The sequence below is a fragment of the Phacochoerus africanus genome, chromosome X, assembly GCF_016906955.1.
Source record: "Phacochoerus africanus isolate WHEZ1 chromosome X, ROS_Pafr_v1, whole genome shotgun sequence".
Taxonomy (NCBI): domain Eukaryota; kingdom Metazoa; phylum Chordata; class Mammalia; order Artiodactyla; family Suidae; genus Phacochoerus; species Phacochoerus africanus.
Genome location: NC_062560.1, coordinates 9,232,271 through 9,249,574, shown reverse-complemented (window position 1 = coordinate 9,249,574; position 17,304 = coordinate 9,232,271). Strand labels below are relative to the sequence as shown.

The window sequence follows — 17,304 nt, the reverse complement described above, 5'->3', positions numbered from 1 at the left end:
TATGGTAGTTCTGTTTTTAATTTTTGAAAAACCTCTATACTGTTTTCCATAGTGACAACAATTTACCTCCCCACCGACAGGGCACAAGAGTTCCTTGTTATTTGTGGTCATTTTCTTTCTTTTTTTGTCTTTTAGGGCCACACCTGCAGCATATGGAGGTTCCTAGGCTAGGGGCTGAATCAGAGCTGCAGCTGCTGGCCTACACCACAGCCACAGCAACGCGGGATCCTTAACCCACTGAGCGAGGCCAGGGATCGAAGCCATGTCCTCACGGATACTAGTTGGGTTTCTTTCTGCTGAGCCACGATGGGAACTCCCTGTAGCCTTTGTGATAACAGCTATTCTGACAGGGATGAGGCGATGCCTCTTTGTAGTGCTGATTTGCATTTCCCTAGTGACTAGCGATGCCGGCCAACTTGTCACGTGTGTGTTGGTCATACTGATATCTTCTTTGGAAAAATGCTTATTCAAGTCCTCTGCCCCGTTTTTTAAAAAGGTTGGTTGGTTGGTTTTCTCATGTTGAGTTATTGCAGATCTTTGTATGTTTTGGATAGTAAGCCCTTGTCGGATATAAGGTCTGCAAATATCTTATCCCCTTCATTTACTTACTTCCTAATCTTTTTTTCTTTTTATAGCTGCATGGAGCTACACCTGCGGGGCTACGCCACAGCCATGGCAACACCAGATCGAAGCCACATCTGTGACCTCTACTGCAGCTTGTGGCAACACTGGATCCCAAATCCACTGAGCGAGGCCAGGGATGGACCCTGCACACTCACAGTGGCTAGGTCAGGTTCTTAATCCACTGAGCCACGACAGGAACTCCCGTAACTTCTCATACTCAGTAGGCTGCCTTTCTGTTGTGCTGATCGTTTCCTTCACTGTGCAAAAGCTTTGTGGTCTGATAAAGTCTCACTGAGTTTCATTTCCCCTGCCTAAGGAGAAAGATTCTGAAATACATTGCTGAGACTGATTTCAAAGAGCACATGGCCTATATTTCCTTCTAGAAGTTTTATAGTTTCAGGTACTACAATTAAGTCTTTGATCCATTTTAGGATGGAACGAGAAAGCAGCTCAGTTTGATTCTTTTGTATATAGCTGTCCAGTTTTCCCAACACCATTTATCAAAGAGGCTGTCTTTTTCCCATTTAATTTTCTTGCCTCCTCTGTCGTAGAGTAGTTGACCCTATAAATCTGGGCTCCTTATTCTGTTCCATTGATCTATGCGCCTCTCTGTGTGCCAGTACCATGCTGTTTTGCTTGCTGTGGCTTTGTGGTGTAGTTTGAAATCAGGAAGCATGACACCTCCAGCTTTGTTCTTCCTTCTCAAGGTTGTTGGGGCCATTCAGGGTCTTTTGTTTTTCCATACAGATTTCAGAATTATTTGCTCCAGTTCTATAAAAATGCCTTTGGTATCTGATAGGGACAGTGCTCAGTGGGTGGACTGGCTTGGGTAGTAAGGTCATTTTTAACAACGTGAATTCTTCCAACCCATGAGCACGGCCTATCTTTCCATCTGTTTGTGTTGGCTTCAATTTCTTTCATCAATGACTTCTAGTTTTCTGAATATAGCTCTTTTACCTTCTTGATTAGATTTATTTCTTGATATTTTATTCTTTTTGATGCAACCACAAAATTTTTTTTGCTTTTGCTTTTTAGGGCTGCACCTGCGGCATATGGAGGTTCCCAGGCGAGGGGTCAAATCGGAGCTGTAGCTGCTGGCCTACCCCACAGCCACAGCAATGCCGGATCCTCATCCCCATGGGGCAAGGCCAGGGATCGAACCTGCAACCTCATGGTTCCCAGTCGCATTTGTTTCTGTCGCGCCACGACAGGAACTCCGCAACTGTAAATTACTCTAGGAATCGCATGTAAGTGGAATCATGTGTTCATCCTTAAGTGCTTGGCGTATTTCACTTGGCACAAGGTCTTCAAGCTCATCTGCTTTGTAGCACGTGACATGACCTCCCTCTTTTTTAAGGCTCCTACTCCCACTCTATATAATATACACACCACCTCTTCCTTAGCTGTTCATCTCTCAGGGGCCACTTTCACGTCTTGGCTGCTGTGATTAATAATGCTATGAACACGGATGTGTAATTCTCTCTTAGAGACGTGCTTTCAATTCTTTTTCTTTTCTTTTCTTTTTTTTTTTTTTTTGGCCACACCCGTGGCATGTGGAAGTTCCCAGGCCAGGGACCAAACCCAAGCCATGGCAGCGACCCAAGCCCCTGCGTGGACATCAAGCATGTCCGCAGGGAGGCCCATCACCCTGCACCTACACCACGCCTACCAGCGTCAGCTCCCTTAGTCCATCAGCTGCTCCACCAGTCCCCTCAGGCAGCACACCCCCTCTCCCTGCAGGGCAGGGCCTGGTGCCAGCGGGCAGGCCGCCAGGGCCTCTGTCAAAGCCCGCGACCTGTCCTACATACCTTACGCGGTGGCGGCTGAAGTTTCCCAGGGCTGTAAGGATCTGTCTGGCCAGCAAACATGTGGCCGTGGATGGAGTCGACGCCAACGCAGCAGGGCTCTGGGTGCGGCGGGCTGGTCTGGGCACAGCTGCTACAGCCACTGTCCACTGAGTCAGCCTGCCAGCTCCTGAAGGTGGACACGGCAAAAGCCCCCATAACATTTGCCACTGTAGGATGGAGCTCCGGGCCGCGCTCAGAGCACGGAAGCAGAGACACCCAATCCTTGCTCCCAGTGCCTGAAGACACTGGCTTTTCTCATAAGGAGAAGGGCACCTGTGTTTTCTGGGGAAGACGGTGCTACAAGGCCTTTCATAAAGCGGGTCTGTCTGTCTGCATCACCCACTGCAGCCGCCGAAGGTGCCAGGACCCCGGGAGTCCCTCCTGGAGCCCTCGCAGCTTCCCGCCCGTCCCTGAATGCACAGCCTCCCCTCTGCCATGCACTCTCCCTCCCGAAAACAGATTCCTCTCAAAAAGAAATCCAGAGGAAGCTATGAGGAAGAGGTGGCCAGCTCCGGACACACGACGCGCTTTATGGAGAGACCTGGAAGCAAAGGAATATGAAAGTGCCTCCGGAAAGGATCCGACAGAAAGCCCCTCCCTCGAGGTGCTGGCTCATCCGAGCTCTTCCTCTACTGCAGACACACCTGCACCGGGTCCAGGGTTCACCCACAGCCGGCTCCGGGTGACACGTAAAGGAGCACCTCCTGATTCCAGTGAGAGGCAATGCCCAGAGCAGGCAAACCCATGGAGATGGCATGGAGGGGCGCGCTCGCCAGGGCCTGGGCAAGGAGGACTGACCTGGCTGCTCATGGCTACGGGCTTTCTTCAAGGCGGGATGAAAACCGCCCAAAACTGACCGTGGGGAAGGGGGAACGACTCTGTGCTAAAAACCACCCAACTGTGCGCTTCAAGGGGTGAGCTGCACGGCCGGGAGATTCTATCCCAGCAAGGCAGTTAAAAAACAAATAAAACCTAAAGGGTCTTGTTGCATTTGTTCTGCGCAGAGCACAGTCACTCAACGGTCCTCTTCAGGAGAAATTTGGGAAGAGAGGGTGAAAAGCGGCCTCTAGAGCTGGGGTCAGAGCACCCCTCGTCCAGGTCAGCCTACAGTCCCCCGTGAGACTCCCGACTTCTGGACCAAGGTGCCGGAGGGTGGCCCAGCGCGTCCTACAGAGGCTACCACCGCGGCCGCCGCCTCCCCTCCCGGCCCGCCGCAGGGCGCCCACCTCTCGGACACGGCCTCCGCCTGCTCCTCCTTCCGCTCCATCTCCAGGACCTCCTCCTCCGTGTACTCCAGCTTCACCCGCTCCTCGGCCAGCTCTCTCTCCACCGCCTGCAGCTGGGCTGTAGTTCGAGCCAGCAGCACGGTCACAGCGTCCTGCGGGACGACAGGGGCACCGCTGAGGAGCAGCCTCGGCCGAGGGCGGCGGGCGGCCAAGCGCCGAGCATCCCTGCGGCTGGGCTGAGGCCAGCCCTGCTGTTCTCCAGCGGGAAGCAGCTCGCCCCACCGCGCACAGCAAGACAGTCACGTGGCCTTTCGTGGAGCTCTGAGGACTCGGATTTTAAAGCAACTGCTCATGAAAAAAAAAAGAGAACTCTTGTCGTGGCTCAGTGGTTAACGAATCCGACTAGGAACCATGAGGTTGAGGGTTCAATCCCTGGCCTCGCTCAGTGGGTTAAGGATCCGGCGTTGCCATGAGCTGCGGTGTAGGTCGCAGACGCGGCTGGGATCCCGCGTTGCTGGGGCTGTGGTGTAGGCCTGCAGCTATAGCGCTGATTAGACCCCTGGCCTGGGAACCTCCATATGCCGTGGGGAGCAGCCCAAGAAATGGCAAAAAGACAAAAAAAAGACAAAAAAAAAGCAACTGCTCATGAACACTCTGCATTAAGAAACAGTACCACGAACAGCCGTGCACATCATTATGATCCATTTCTGTGACTTCTTTCAACTCCTGCTTCTCCATCCCGCTCTAAGGCTAAGTCCACACAGACGGTTCATAGCATCGCTGTCCCCAGAAGCCGGTCTCAAGGCCGGGCCACCTACCGTCTTCCCAGAGGTGGCGGGTGCAGAGTCCCGGGCTGCACCGTCCCCTGGCCGCTCATCCTCCCGCCGGGGCGGCTCTGGGCCGGTGAACACCTGGATCGGGTACCAGCGCAGCTGCATATCGCCCGAACCGTCATAGTCGGCCAAGTTAATCTGAGCGATGCCCTGCAAGGTGTTGAAGAAAAGCAGGACAGACCCGGAGGGATTTCACCTTAACAAGCAATGGGCATCAAGGACACCCTTTAATCTTAATCAGAAAGACCACACGACGTGTCACTGATGAAAGTCATCACCAAGGATCCCAATGGGGGCAGCCCCTCGCTTGCTTGCTCAGCCCGGTTAGAAAGTGCTAGAGGGGGACCAGGGGCCGAGAGCGGACAATCGGGCGGCACGCTGGGCCAAGCTCAGGCTCTGCCACTTCAAGAGGTGCTCATTCTTCATGTCTGAGGTTCACAGAGGACTAGACGGCATTCTGCCACTGAGGGGTGGGCCCGGGGGGAAAATTCCAGCCTTGGAGAGAAAGCACCCTGGCTTCCAAGTCCTGGCCCCGCAGTCGCTCGCTGAGGGAGACGGACCTCTGAGCTGGCCGGCTCGAGGGCTACCAGATCCCAGAGAAGGCGTCCGGGTGCATTTCCGTCTCAAGTCAACAACAAGAGCTTTTAAAATTTTGAGGATGCATCCACACGTTATGTGAAATTCGAATTTAACTGCCCATCCTGTATTTCGATTTGCCAAAATGCATCAACCCTGCTCACTAGTTCTCGTGACTGAAAATAGGGATGTTGAGAAGCTGCCGCACGGGGGTTCTGCAGGTGCTCGCGGAGGTATTATGTTTCGAGCACAGGACCCCTGACAAGCGCAGGGGTGTTATCGACCCCTTCCGCAGTCCCAGCTACAGAGAGCACTTGACGGGCATCAGGGCAAATGTTAAGGGCCCCACCGCAGGCCACGGGAAGGGGCGGGGAGGGCACCGTACCAAGAGTTCCTCCTGCAGCTGCGGGTTCACGGAACACACGTACAACTGAAGGGACTTCAGCGTCAGCATGCTCGAGTGCACGGGGATTCTGAAAACTTCGTTAAATACCAGGGGGGCTTGGAGTTCCAGAGCCTTGGAGCAGTAAGTGTTGGGCGTGCCCGAGTCCAGCGGCGGCAAATAGACGCGGATGTGTCTGGAACCGAAGAGAGGGAGGGAAGGGCAGACGGAGGCGGCGCTCACTGCCACATCTGCGCGGACCCCGCAGGACCACACCCGCACCCAGACACGCCGCCCCCGAGCCGTGCCCGTGCCCGGGGCAGAACCGTCAGGTCTCTCAAAAAGGCCCTTTTCTCAGTTAAGAGCAAGCCCCCAGAACTGCCGTGCCCCGGAGAGGAGCGGGAAAGACGCTCTCACAATGAGAGGACTTTCAAGCAGGGGGAAGGACTCGAGACGGACTCCAGCAGGGGCTCTGCTTTCACGGTCTTCGTGGGGAACGGCCGCTCGGCTCCCTCTCCAAGCTCTGCGCGCCCCGCCGGGCACCGCCGGGCACCGCCAGGCACCGCCGGGCTGGCTTCCCTGGCCTCCCCCCCCACCCCCGGCAAAGAAGCCGGCACCCAGGAGCAGCTCAGCATGGGCGAACGCGGCAAATTCATCAGCAGGGTGAGCGGGATCGCAGGGCCAAGCCTCGGCCACTAAAAACCGGGCCGCTTCTACGGCCTTGAGAGGCCATTTATAAAGTCAGAAGGGGAGGGCGCTGCCGGGCCGGCACCCCCGTCACAGGCGTGCTGACCCGCCAGGTAAGTGGGACCCTCTGTCGGGCACCCATCTTGGGCTGTGGCACCCACAGAGGCAGCGCCTCCCAGCTGGGGACAATACGCATTTCCTGCTCCCTGCTCGACAAGGACCCTGGATCCCAGCCTGGGGCTTCTGCAGGCACCTCACTGGACCCCGAGACCCTAGTGTGGCTGTGTCACCCCGCAGCCTGGTGACCAGGATGGACATTTTAAGCCCAGATGCTGCCGCCGATGGGCACGTGGCACTTTCTCAGCACGGCCGCCGCACATGACTGGCCTGGCTCCATGAGGTCCCCCTGCCTCAGCTAATAAACTCTTCTTTGAGGTTACAATCCATATATTTCAGACAGACATTCTCTGGTGGCTTAAATTCAGGTTCCAAACAGTCTTTCTCCTCCCCAAAGTGCCAAGCAGAACACGTCAGCCAGCACCGGCGGGACGTGGCCCTGGCCTCCGAAGGCCAGCGTGCGGGCCCAGCCCGCGAAGGAGCTTACATTTTGCAGTCTTCCCTCACGAGCAGCCCGGCCAAGTGCTTCAGCTGCAGCACGTTCACAAGGAGACACTCATTGGCACTGTCGTGCCTAGAAAATAAAATGCAAGTTCACGGACTGCCAACTCCCCACAGTGGAGAAATTCTTCTGCTTGAGCTATGGCGGTGGGCCTCGACGGAGGGTGATTCTGTCCCACTCCCGCCCCAGGGAACACGTGCAAAGTTGGGGGACATCTCATGCCCTGCTGAGGGGAGGGGGGGTTGCTACTGGCTCCAGTCGGGGGAGACCAGGGCTGCTGCTCCACACCCTGGGGCGCACAGGGTGCTGCTCCTCCCATCCCCCGCCCAGAACCATGCAGCCCCAGTGCCCTCCGAGCCCACACTGAGAACATGCCGCTGGAATGACCAAGTCAGCAGGAGAAAGCTGCTGGTCTGAACACCACCGGCTGCTGCCTTTACGGCAACTGTAACTAGAAACCCAAAGCCCGGCCCATGAAGCACCTGGCACTTGGTGCGAGGGAGGGGGAGAGCTCAGGCGGCTCCCTCAGTAACTTCCTGACGCCCGGACCCTGCCCCCTACGTCTCGGCCCAGAAGCCCTGGCTCCGTGGAGTGACGGTCCCCAGCTGGGACTCGGGCTTGGAGGACAGCAGCGGAGCTGCTCTCGCCCTCTCTCCTTCCGCCACCCTGTCCGCTCCCTGAGGCCGCTGAGATGGGGTGGAGGGTCCTCAGGCTGGGGAGCAACAGCCAGATCACGTGGGTCCCGCCACCCCCCCCCATGCCCACCGCCGCCTGTGTGCGGAGGTGAGTCGCCAGGCGGGCCTCAGTCCACCCACCACCTTCAGCAGCAGCGGGGAAGGAGCCCCCGGACTCACAGGAAGCCAACGTGGATCTGGGGGCCCTCGCTCCCGCCAGCGTCCCCGTGTGCTGGCTCCTCAGCATCTTCACTCCTGAACACAATCAGAAAGACACCCCGTTACCAAGCCGAATTCAAGACCGCGGGCTTGGCAGAAGCCCTGTCACTTGGGGGCACTTCTTGCCCAGAAGAGTTTTATTAAGGTGCGATGCCAACACTCTAAGCGACTGCAAGGGCGTGGCAGGTCCCCTGGATTCATGACGTCACCTCAGAGGGCACCGGCTGAACAGTGCTGGTGCTGGGGAATGAACTCAGTACGTCTCAAAACCGCACGTGATACTCAGGACAAAACTCAAAGGTGAACTTTTAAAAGCTCTGCAATAAGTAAACGGTGTATTGAAACCTAAGGTGAAATAAAGACATCAAAGGTATCAAACGAAATAAAGCCCAGAATCGCCAAGGCTGCTCTGTCCTTGCAAAGCGACTCCCCTGGCTAAGGAAAGAAGCAGGGGAATCCATTTCTAGTGAATGTCCTTTCTAGAAAAGCAGCTCTCTGCTGTCGACTGGTCCCCCTCTTCCAGCTCTACTGGGCTGACACCCTCCATGGCCAGCGGGAAAGCAGGGGTCCTGGAAGCACGGGGCCAGGCCAGCCTCCAAAGGCCACCCAGGAGCAGAGGTTCTGTGCGGGCTGCGACAGCTCCGCCACCCCAAAAGGTGTCCCCTGGGGACACGCAGTTTCTGGACAGGTCTCAGCAGGGGCCTGGGGTGTGCTCACCAGGGACACTGTGGGAAGTTAGGCGAGGGCGGGGAGAAGGTCAGCTTCTAACCTTTTGGTGGGAGGTTCGAACACCCCGCTGTCGCTGGCCAGCGAGTAGTCAGACAGGCAGGCGGACACACGGCGCGCCCTCCGCTCCAGTCTCCTGGCGCTGTCTTCTCGAAGAGTCACTGCTGCAAAGAAGGGACATGGCCGGGCTCAGAAGGTGACAGTGGGGGAGGCCAGGGACCATGAGGCCAAGAAATGAACACTGTACATCGGAGCACAAGGGGGCTGAGCGTTCAGACAGGCCACCACGTGCGCAGATGTGTCTACACCCGCTGTGCCCAAGCCTTGTCTTAGAGTGAACAACTGAAAGGACGGACTGGCTTCTGGATCCTTCTCCGAAAGCTCTTTAAACGGTCATAAATCGCTTTTCGCCTCCCTAATGAGCACGCAGGACACAGGACCCTGGCGTGGCACTTTGAGAACCTGTCACACCCGAGGCCCAGGAAAGGGACGTCCCTGGAATGGGGACAGCAGGGCGCGCTCCGAGAGGTGAGAGGGGGCATTTCCTTCTTTGTGCCGCTTGGTATTCTCCACATTTTGTACAATAAACACAGACCACGTTACTTTATAATCAGAAAACAGGAGTTTCCGAAACCATCAAAATAGACGCTAACACAAAGGCAGTGACTTTCAGAGGACACAGGCGCACCCAGCCTCGGCCGCTGCAGCATCTCCTTGACCCCGTCTAACTGCAGGGTCCTGTGCCGCAGCCCTGGGCCCAGCTCTGCTTCCGGAACTGTTTTCTGGGATCGGAAAGGCCCGTCTCGGAGCAGCTTATTTTCGTCTCGTGTCTATTTTAATCAAGAGCCAAAGACAGCCAGCCAGTGACATTTTCCCTTGTGCCGTTTCATCGACTCTTTCTACTCCGTCCTTCACCGCAACGAGTTCCTCTTAACAAAAGCAGTGACAAGAGGCGGGCCATCTGCCTTCGCCCCATGTGACAGCGGACCCGGGAGCCCGAACGCTTTCGAGGGGGGCGTGCACGGTTAGAATTCAGGCTGGAACCACGAAGCCCAGGCTCAGCATCCAGACCCCTCCTGTCTTCCCACTTTCTTCAGCCACCTCAGCTGCAGACCCTGAAACTGCAGGTGTCTGCGCCCGGCTGAGGGGCGGGGAGCGCGAGTCCTCCGACGCGCAGGCCTCTTTCCAACCAACTCACATCCACACAACATTTCAACCCAAACATGTGGAGCAGGGTACAAAACCGGCAGGGCCGTGGCCTTCGGTCTCACGGTGTCAACTGCGGACAACAGTTGACCTTCCCAAGGCCTGCAGCGCCAAGCCTGGGGGCCACCGGCCCCTCCTCAGCACGGACAGAGCAGCTCCATTCCGGGGTGGCCAGAGGCAGAGACGCTCGGATCCAGATCCCGACCCCCCCCATGCGCCCGGCTCGTCTCGTGACCCCCGCCCCGTGAAGGAGCGAGAGCCCCCAGCTCCGAAGCGCAGGGGGACCCCTCGGGTTGCTGCACGGATCCCCAGCAAACGCGACTGCTCACTACGTCCATCCCTGGCTCTGAGGCTCGGCCTGACGGGCTTTTAAGGAACCAACACCACCCATCGATCCAGGCAACTGCCGGTCAAGCCAGTGCTGCAACTCGGACATTCCTCTCTCACTGCAGTGAAGCTGGATGAAGAGAGCAAGGAAATGAAGGGACTCCCGCCTTAGCACATCCACGGAGCAACTGGACAGGGGGCGATGGAAGAGCTACAGTCAGCAGTTTCCCTGGATGCGAAAAAGGCACAGCGCAGAGCCCACACCACACGCCCCAAGAGTCTGCTCTCGGGCTTCGAGGCCACAAGGCGGATGGTGGGGAGCGATGCCAGGGACGGAAGGAACCCACGGTCTTCCAGACATGCCTTTAACGCCTCTGACCGTTCCACCATTCACCCCAGACAGACAGACACCGAGACCGAAGGACAGCGACGCTGCTAGAAGAAAAGGAAGAAAGCATGGTGAAGACCACACTGTGGGCAAAGCTGCCAGGGGCTGGCCTCAAACAATGAAAGCATTGAAGTCTGGGGGGAAAAAAAGGCAAGGAGGCAAAACATACTGCAAGCTTTGAGAAAAAAGCTTTCCCCACCACTTCTGTAGCCAGGATGAAGATTGTTGCAGCGGTAACAACAAGAACAAGAAGTAACCGTTGCGCTACACTGCAGAACAGCCGCGAGCCATGCCCTTCGTGACCTCGCCCCGAGCATCCTAAATACACGGCATGGAGATGTGTCACAGCCTGACCAACGAGGGGAAGCAGGAGTCCAAGGTCACTTACAGTGAACGTTTCTGGCCAGCCGCGTGAGAGAAGAGAGAAAAGGGAAAAAGAGGCACAAGGTGAAAAAACCGTAGAATTGAAGTCGACAGTTTTCAACAGGGCATGAATGCTATAAAAACATCAATAAACACAAGAACAAAGTCAAGATATTTATGGACTTATATTAGCAAATACCAACGGGAAATGAAAACGGGAATGGATTTCAAAATCGCGACACATCTGACTTTGTAAAATCTGGGGAAGATAAACCTGCAGGAAACATGTAAAAACTGTTAATGCCTATACTCTATTTCCCCACTCCCCTGTCCCCTTAGACTGATTCTGTCCCCTGTCCCACCTTCAGTCCCCTTAAGCTGATTTAAAAGGCAGTGAAAGAACTCATTCCTAGAGCCCTCCTTACAGGTTTGGGCAATTCTGAATTGCAGATTACTAAAATCTGATCTGGCTAAACCTCGCTTGAGTCAAACTTAGCCTGCGCTGATCGCCATCAGACTGGAGGGTGGAGGGTGGAGGGTGGAGGGTGGAAGGAACTGCATCATACGGGAGGGCAGGGTTCATGTAATGAGTCCGAAGATCCTTGCCAACTTTCTGAAGCTACGATGACTCTGGGCTCAGGAATTACCACACGCATCAAGGCAAGGGGTCACCCTGAGTCCATGCCTAAAGCTGGTTACCCAACCGAGCCCCCTGGGAGCACCCCCTAGGATTCACTCACTGAATCGATTATCTCTGGTTTGCAAGGGCCCCCTCTACGGAGTGTCATATACGAATGCACCACCAGGCGGCAGTATCAGACTGCTGCACAACCTCTCTGTCTAAGCATCCTACTGTTGGCCAGACCGTGGGAAAGCAAAGGAAATCAGGAGCAGAAGTCAAGTCAGCTCTTTTCCTTCCCACCCGAGCTTTCCCCTGGCCCCGAAGGGGCGTTGGGCCTCGTGTGGATTTCCCGCATAAGACCGATAACTCCTCCATCTCAAAAGAAAGGTTGGCACCGGGCGGGGGAGAAGAGGCAGGGAGAAAAGTAAACTCAAGCACCAACAGATGCCCAACTGAGTCCTTATTTTGGATTTTCTTTTTTCTTTCTTTTTTTCTTCAGGGCCACACCTGAGGCATACGGAAGTACCCAGGCTAGGGGTCGATTTGGAGCTGTAGCTGCCAGTCTACACCACGGCCACCACGACACGGGATCCGAGACAGGCCCATGACTTACGCCGCAGCTCACGGCAACGCTGGATCCTTAACTTCGTGAGGCCAGGGATCAAACCCGCATCCTCATGGATACTAGTCAGGTTCTTAACCTGCTGAGCCACCACGGGAACTCCTCCATTTTCTTTTTGAACGAAAGAAGTAAACATGGAGCCCTGAACGTGTGATTATAACAAAGAAATCGGAGTGAAGGAAATTCCTCTGTATATGCGAATTACAGAAACAATGTATCTAGGGATAGAAAGGTGTGTCTGCAAACAGAGGGGGAGATACCAAACTAAGAGAGATGCCAAAAGGCCCAGGGCTGCCTCAGAACACAAGGGATCTCTGGCTAAACACATAAATGCTACAAAGGACTATTCTTTTGCATTATCTCCATCATGGTTATACACTAAAAAAAAAAACCTGACAGGTAACAGAATGTGGTGAATGGAAGAGTCCATAAAGACCACCTCGTTCAAGGCCAGCGAAGCTGAGACTCAGCCGGGTCCAAAGATGAGCTCAAGGTCACACAGCTAGTGAGTCAAAAGGGCAGGGAACAGAATCTGAGTCTCTAAGCTGCTGGTTTGAAGCCATTTCCACGACACCACCCTGGCTCTGTATTCGCATTATGTGTCTACCCTTTGCTGCTGCTAAACGACTTATAGCCAGTGACCAGGTTTCTTCTTTCTTTCTTTTTTTTTTTTTTTTTTTGTCTTTTTAGGGCCACACCCTTGGCCTACGGAGGTTCCCAGGCTAGGGGTCGAATCGGAGCTGTAGCCGCCGGCCTACGCCAGAGCCACAGCCACTCGGGATCCGTGCCGAGTCTGCGACCTACACCACAGCTCGCGGCAACACCGGATCCTTAACCCACTGAGCAAGGCCAGGGATGGAACCCGCAACCTCATGGTTCCTAGTCGGATTCGTTAACCACTGAGCTACGATGGGAACTCCAACCAGGGTTTCTTATCTCGGCGCTCCTGACATTTTGGCGGATCACCCTTTGCGGGGGCGGGGCGGGGGGGGGGGGGACCGTGCTGTGCACTGTAAGATGTTGAGCAGTGTCCCTGGTCTCTGCCCTCTAGATGCCAGGAGCACCTCCCCACCAGCCCCCAGACACTGCCACGTGTGTCCCAGGGGCCAAAAGCACTATGCTACACAAATCCCCGAGTGCCAGCCTACGTGGAACGTTCAAACAGTTTGGTGGTGAGAGTACAAGTTAAAGGGGCTCAACTCCAGGGAGGAGGTGCCTTGGGGCCCGATCCTCTCTAAAAATCAAGGACGTCAAGGTCGCTGGAGGCTGGCTCACAAAAGCGCACGGGGTCAAGATAGGGAGGGCTGGAGCCCAGGTCCCGCTTTGTGCACCAGCCATCAACCAGACTGTTCTCCAGCAGAGCAGTCTGGTTTTCCACGGGGGCTACAAGCAGCCAGGGCCTGCCACCCAACGGAGGCTGAACTACCACCGACTGGGTGGATGCAATTCTCACGGCTACATGTTTCTCGATTTCCAGAGCAGCAGAGAAACTGACTCAGCAGCCGTGACTGGACTCGCTGGCATGTCTTTTGAATGTATGCCAAATGTCTTTTGAATGCATTACTTTCGTCTTCCCCTTTGATGGAGTTACATCCTTGAAAATCACAAGGTCGAAGGATAAAGAGATGAAGCCACAGGGACAAAGGAAGCAGAGATTTCTGCAGAGTCCCAGCCAGACACCGTCCCCAAGCTGGTGAGATGCGGCCACACAGAGAAAGCTCCATCTGGTACACACCCTGGAGAGGGAGTTCACCGAGGCCCAAGTACCATGCGTGGTTCTTACCGTCATTTTCAACAGTTAAGCACATTCCGAAAACAGGTCCGGTACCTGGGAGAGACTCCTTTGCCAGTTTGGGGAGCCGTGGCATCTATGGTGGCATCTCGAGGGCCCAGGAAGAAGCCCGCAGAGGGGCGCAGTCCTACCCCGGGAGCTCCCGGGTCTTCCCCGCACCCGGTCTCCCCACCGGCACACCCTCCTCCCCCGGCCCGGGGGCCCCGTACCTGCACCCGCGGCAGCAGCGGCAGCCGCCGCTTGGGGCTGTCTCTCGCGAGGTCCTTCCGCGTCCCCGGGGAGCCCGTGCGGCGGCAGGGACGCCGGGCCCGGCAGCTCCTCCTCCCCCAGGGCCGAGGCCGGAGCCCGCAGCCGGTCCAAGGCGCCCAGGCCGGGCCCCTCGACGCCGCCGTCCCCCAGCGGGGCCAAGGGCGAGTCGCGCGAGGCCGGGAGGAAGGGCGTGTCCAAGGGGGAGCTGGGCGGGGACAGGGAGGACAGGGAGGAGCGCGAGGACAGGGACGCCAGGGACTGGGGCGTGTCCAGGGAGCGCCGCTGCTTCTGGAAGCCCGAGGGCCCGGCGGCCTCGGCGAAGGGGGCGTCTCGGCCCAGGGCGTCGAAGGGGATGAGGTCGAAGCGCAGCAGCTGGCCGCCCTCGGCGTCGGGCCGCTCGTACTGCGGGAGCCCGTAGATGTCCGTGAAGCTGACGGAGCTCAAGGAGCCGCGGCTCGAGGCCAGGGAGCCCCGGCTGGAGGCCAGGGAGCCGCGGCTGCTCCCCGAGGACACCGTCAGGGTGCTGGCCGACAGGCTGAAACGAGAGCGCCCCCGAGCTGAGCAGGGCGGCCTGCGGCCGGGGCCGGGCCTGCCGAGCTGCCAAGGCTGCAAAGCCCGGCCTCGGTTCCGCTCCGTTCGGTTCCATACAGAACCAAGTCCCGCCTCGCGGCCCCAGGAGCCCAGGCGTGCCTTCGAGCACCCGTGAGCGCTGGAAGGCACCTTCGTAACCACTTCCTCGGTCTCTTTGAGGGTCAGTCGAGAGCCGTGGCTACCAGCAAGCCCTCAAGCCCGAGTTCAAGTTCTAGGTCGAACTGAGACTGGCTGAATGCATCTGGGCAAGCGCTGCGCCCTTTCTGGGCGGGCCTTCCATTTTCTCACTGGGCGCCCTGATAACAGCCCTTCCTGCCTCAAGGCACTCCGTGGAGGGTAACTGAGAAAGCAACACACAGAAAGCCCTTCACACTACGCTGCACAACACAGAAGGGCTTGAAAACAGGAGCTAGTCCCCAGAGCATCTAAATCTGAAACCTGACCTTTTTTTTTTTTTTTTTTTTGGTCTTTTTGTCTTTTCCAGGGCCGCACCCACGGCTTACAGAGGTTCCCAGGCTAGGAGTCGAATCAGAGCTGTAGCCACCAGCCTACACCACAGCCACAGCAACGCAGCATCTGAGCAGCGTCTGTGACCTACACCGCAGCTCACGGCGTTGCCGGACCCTTAAGCCACTGAGTGAGGCCAGGGATCGAACCTGCAACCTTGTGGTTCCCAGTCGGATTCCTTAACCACTGAGCCACGACGGGAACTCCTAAATGTGACTTTAAAGATATTCATACCTTTTTTAAAAAATGCTCAAAATAAAAACATATGGGTGTATGGATGCGGAGGGATATATACACTTCTGAAGCTGTAACCAAGTCCTTGGCTCAGTCTGACTTCGGATTTGCTGTTCTGAAGTCACACTGGGCTCTCCCCACCATCCTTGGATCATGAATCAGCAGCAACTCGTAACGAGATCATGTCTCCACTTTTCTGTCCTGTGTTCACAACCCCTGCGGGTTCTAAGTTCGGGGAGAGAAAAGCAAGCTAAAGGGAAGGGGGCAGTTCAGGGACACGTCCTTCTGTGGTGCCAAGCAAGCATGGTCTTCTCCTTTCCAATTACCCACCTTTTTAACTGGGACTGGAGATAAGACGTTAGGCGGGTAGCTTCTTCCAGCTGCATCAGGAGACAGTTTCTTTTTTCCTGAAGGAGAATCCTGTGGGTAAGAAACCAATCCGCTGGTCGATTTCAAAGATAACAAGCCTATTTTCCTAAGAAGAAATTCAGCTATAAACTCCCCCAAACTGGAGTTCCCGTCGTGGCGCAGTGGTTAACGAATCTGACTAGGAACCATGAGGTTGCGGGTTCGGTCCTTGCCCTTGCTCAGTGGGTTAATGATCCAGCGTTGCCGTGAGCTGTGGTGTAGGTTGCAGACGCGGCTTGGATCCCGCGTTGCTGTGGCTCTGGCGTAGGCTGGTGGCTACAGCTCCAATTCGACCCCTAGCCTGGGAACCTCCATATGCCGTGGGAGCGGCCCAAGAAATAGCAAAAAGACAATAAATAAATAAATAAATAAATAAACTCCCCCAAACTGATTTAGGTTTGAATGATTAAATTTTAACACCCCACAGCCCGAGCCCGGGGTGGGAGCGGGGGGAGCTTCCACCTCAGGACCCCAGGCTTCCAATCTTCCAACAGGCTTCAAACAAAGGCAGCAGAGAGAAATACGCTTGCCTGGGCCAGGCCCAGAATGTCACCGTCACTGCTCAGGGAACCCTACGGGGCACTTGGCTGCACCCGGCATTGGAGGTGGAAGACTGAGTGTTTACAGGGGCTCATCAGCAGCTGTGCACACCCCTGTCCTTACCCAAGGCCAGAAGTGGCGGCGGGGGGGGCACCTTGGGCCAATTCAGTCCCAGCTGAGGGCGCTGTACCCCAGGTCGCAGCTTCCTGGGCGGGTCCCACAAGAGACATCAAGGGAACGAGCTTAGGTGACCAGGTCCTGAAGCCAGGCATCAAGCATAACACCTGCTCCGTGGGGGTCCCTGGATGTGTGCCCTGGGATTTCTAGACGGTGGTGGCAGAAACCATCAAGGGTGTGGGGTCCTGAGAAGCAGCTGGTATTCGTGGGACTGAATCCACCCCCGTAAGGGAGAATCAACCGGAACGCCGAGGCTCTCCCACCCGGAACAGGCACAAGAGAAGGCCAAGGGGCGAACGGCAGGTAACGACAAGCTGGAACAACGCAGAAGCACCAGAGGACAGACGGAAACGTCCACTGCATAGTCCCTCGTCAGCCGTGGAGGCAAGTCCGCATTTGCTCTGAGTAGGCTTTGCTCCGAGTGGGGTGACGGGTGCAATGCCTCCTCCCCAGGCCGACTGTGAGCTCCGCCCATTCCTGGGAGCCAGACCCAGGCCACGGAGCCCACCTGTCTGGGGGGCATCCTGAAACACAGGGGCGCGCTGCATGCAGCCCCTGCGGAGGGTGCAGGTGGGCTCTAAGAAGAGGTTCCATCTTCCCTCACTCTGTCCCCTTCTCGACCCTCTCCCACTTCTATCATTTTTTTCCCCTTTTTTAGCCACCCCGTGGCATATGGAGTTCCCAGGCCAGGGATCAGAGCCCAGCTGCAGTTGCAACTTAGGCTGCAGGGGATCCTTAACCCACTCACTGTGCCAGGCCGGGGATGGAACCTGCGTCCCGGTGCTGCAGACTCCACCGATCCTGGTGTGCCACAGCAGGAACGCCCCTCTCCCACTTCTGAACAGGCCCTGGGAGCCTCGGGAGC

At 56.4% G+C, this 17,304-nt stretch overlaps 1 protein-coding gene across 1 annotated transcript in view; it reads right to left on the bottom strand.

The window, feature by feature from the left end:
* WWC3 (WWC family member 3) overlaps window positions 1–17,304 on the bottom strand; it is a 115,509-nt gene that overhangs the window by 12,104 nt on the left and 86,101 nt on the right. The window contains exons 10-18 of the mRNA XM_047764347.1: window positions 15,645–15,734; window positions 13,943–14,517; window positions 8,457–8,577; window positions 7,649–7,723; window positions 6,780–6,866; window positions 5,492–5,684; window positions 4,516–4,680; window positions 3,698–3,849; window positions 2,433–2,598 (exon numbers count right to left, since the gene is read on the bottom strand). Coding sequence (XP_047620303.1) covers window positions 2,433–2,598; window positions 3,698–3,849; window positions 4,516–4,680; window positions 5,492–5,684; window positions 6,780–6,866; window positions 7,649–7,723; window positions 8,457–8,577; window positions 13,943–14,517; window positions 15,645–15,734 — 1,624 coding nt within the window. The remainder of the gene's footprint in view (window positions 1–2,432; window positions 2,599–3,697; window positions 3,850–4,515; window positions 4,681–5,491; window positions 5,685–6,779; window positions 6,867–7,648; window positions 7,724–8,456; window positions 8,578–13,942; window positions 14,518–15,644; window positions 15,735–17,304) is intronic.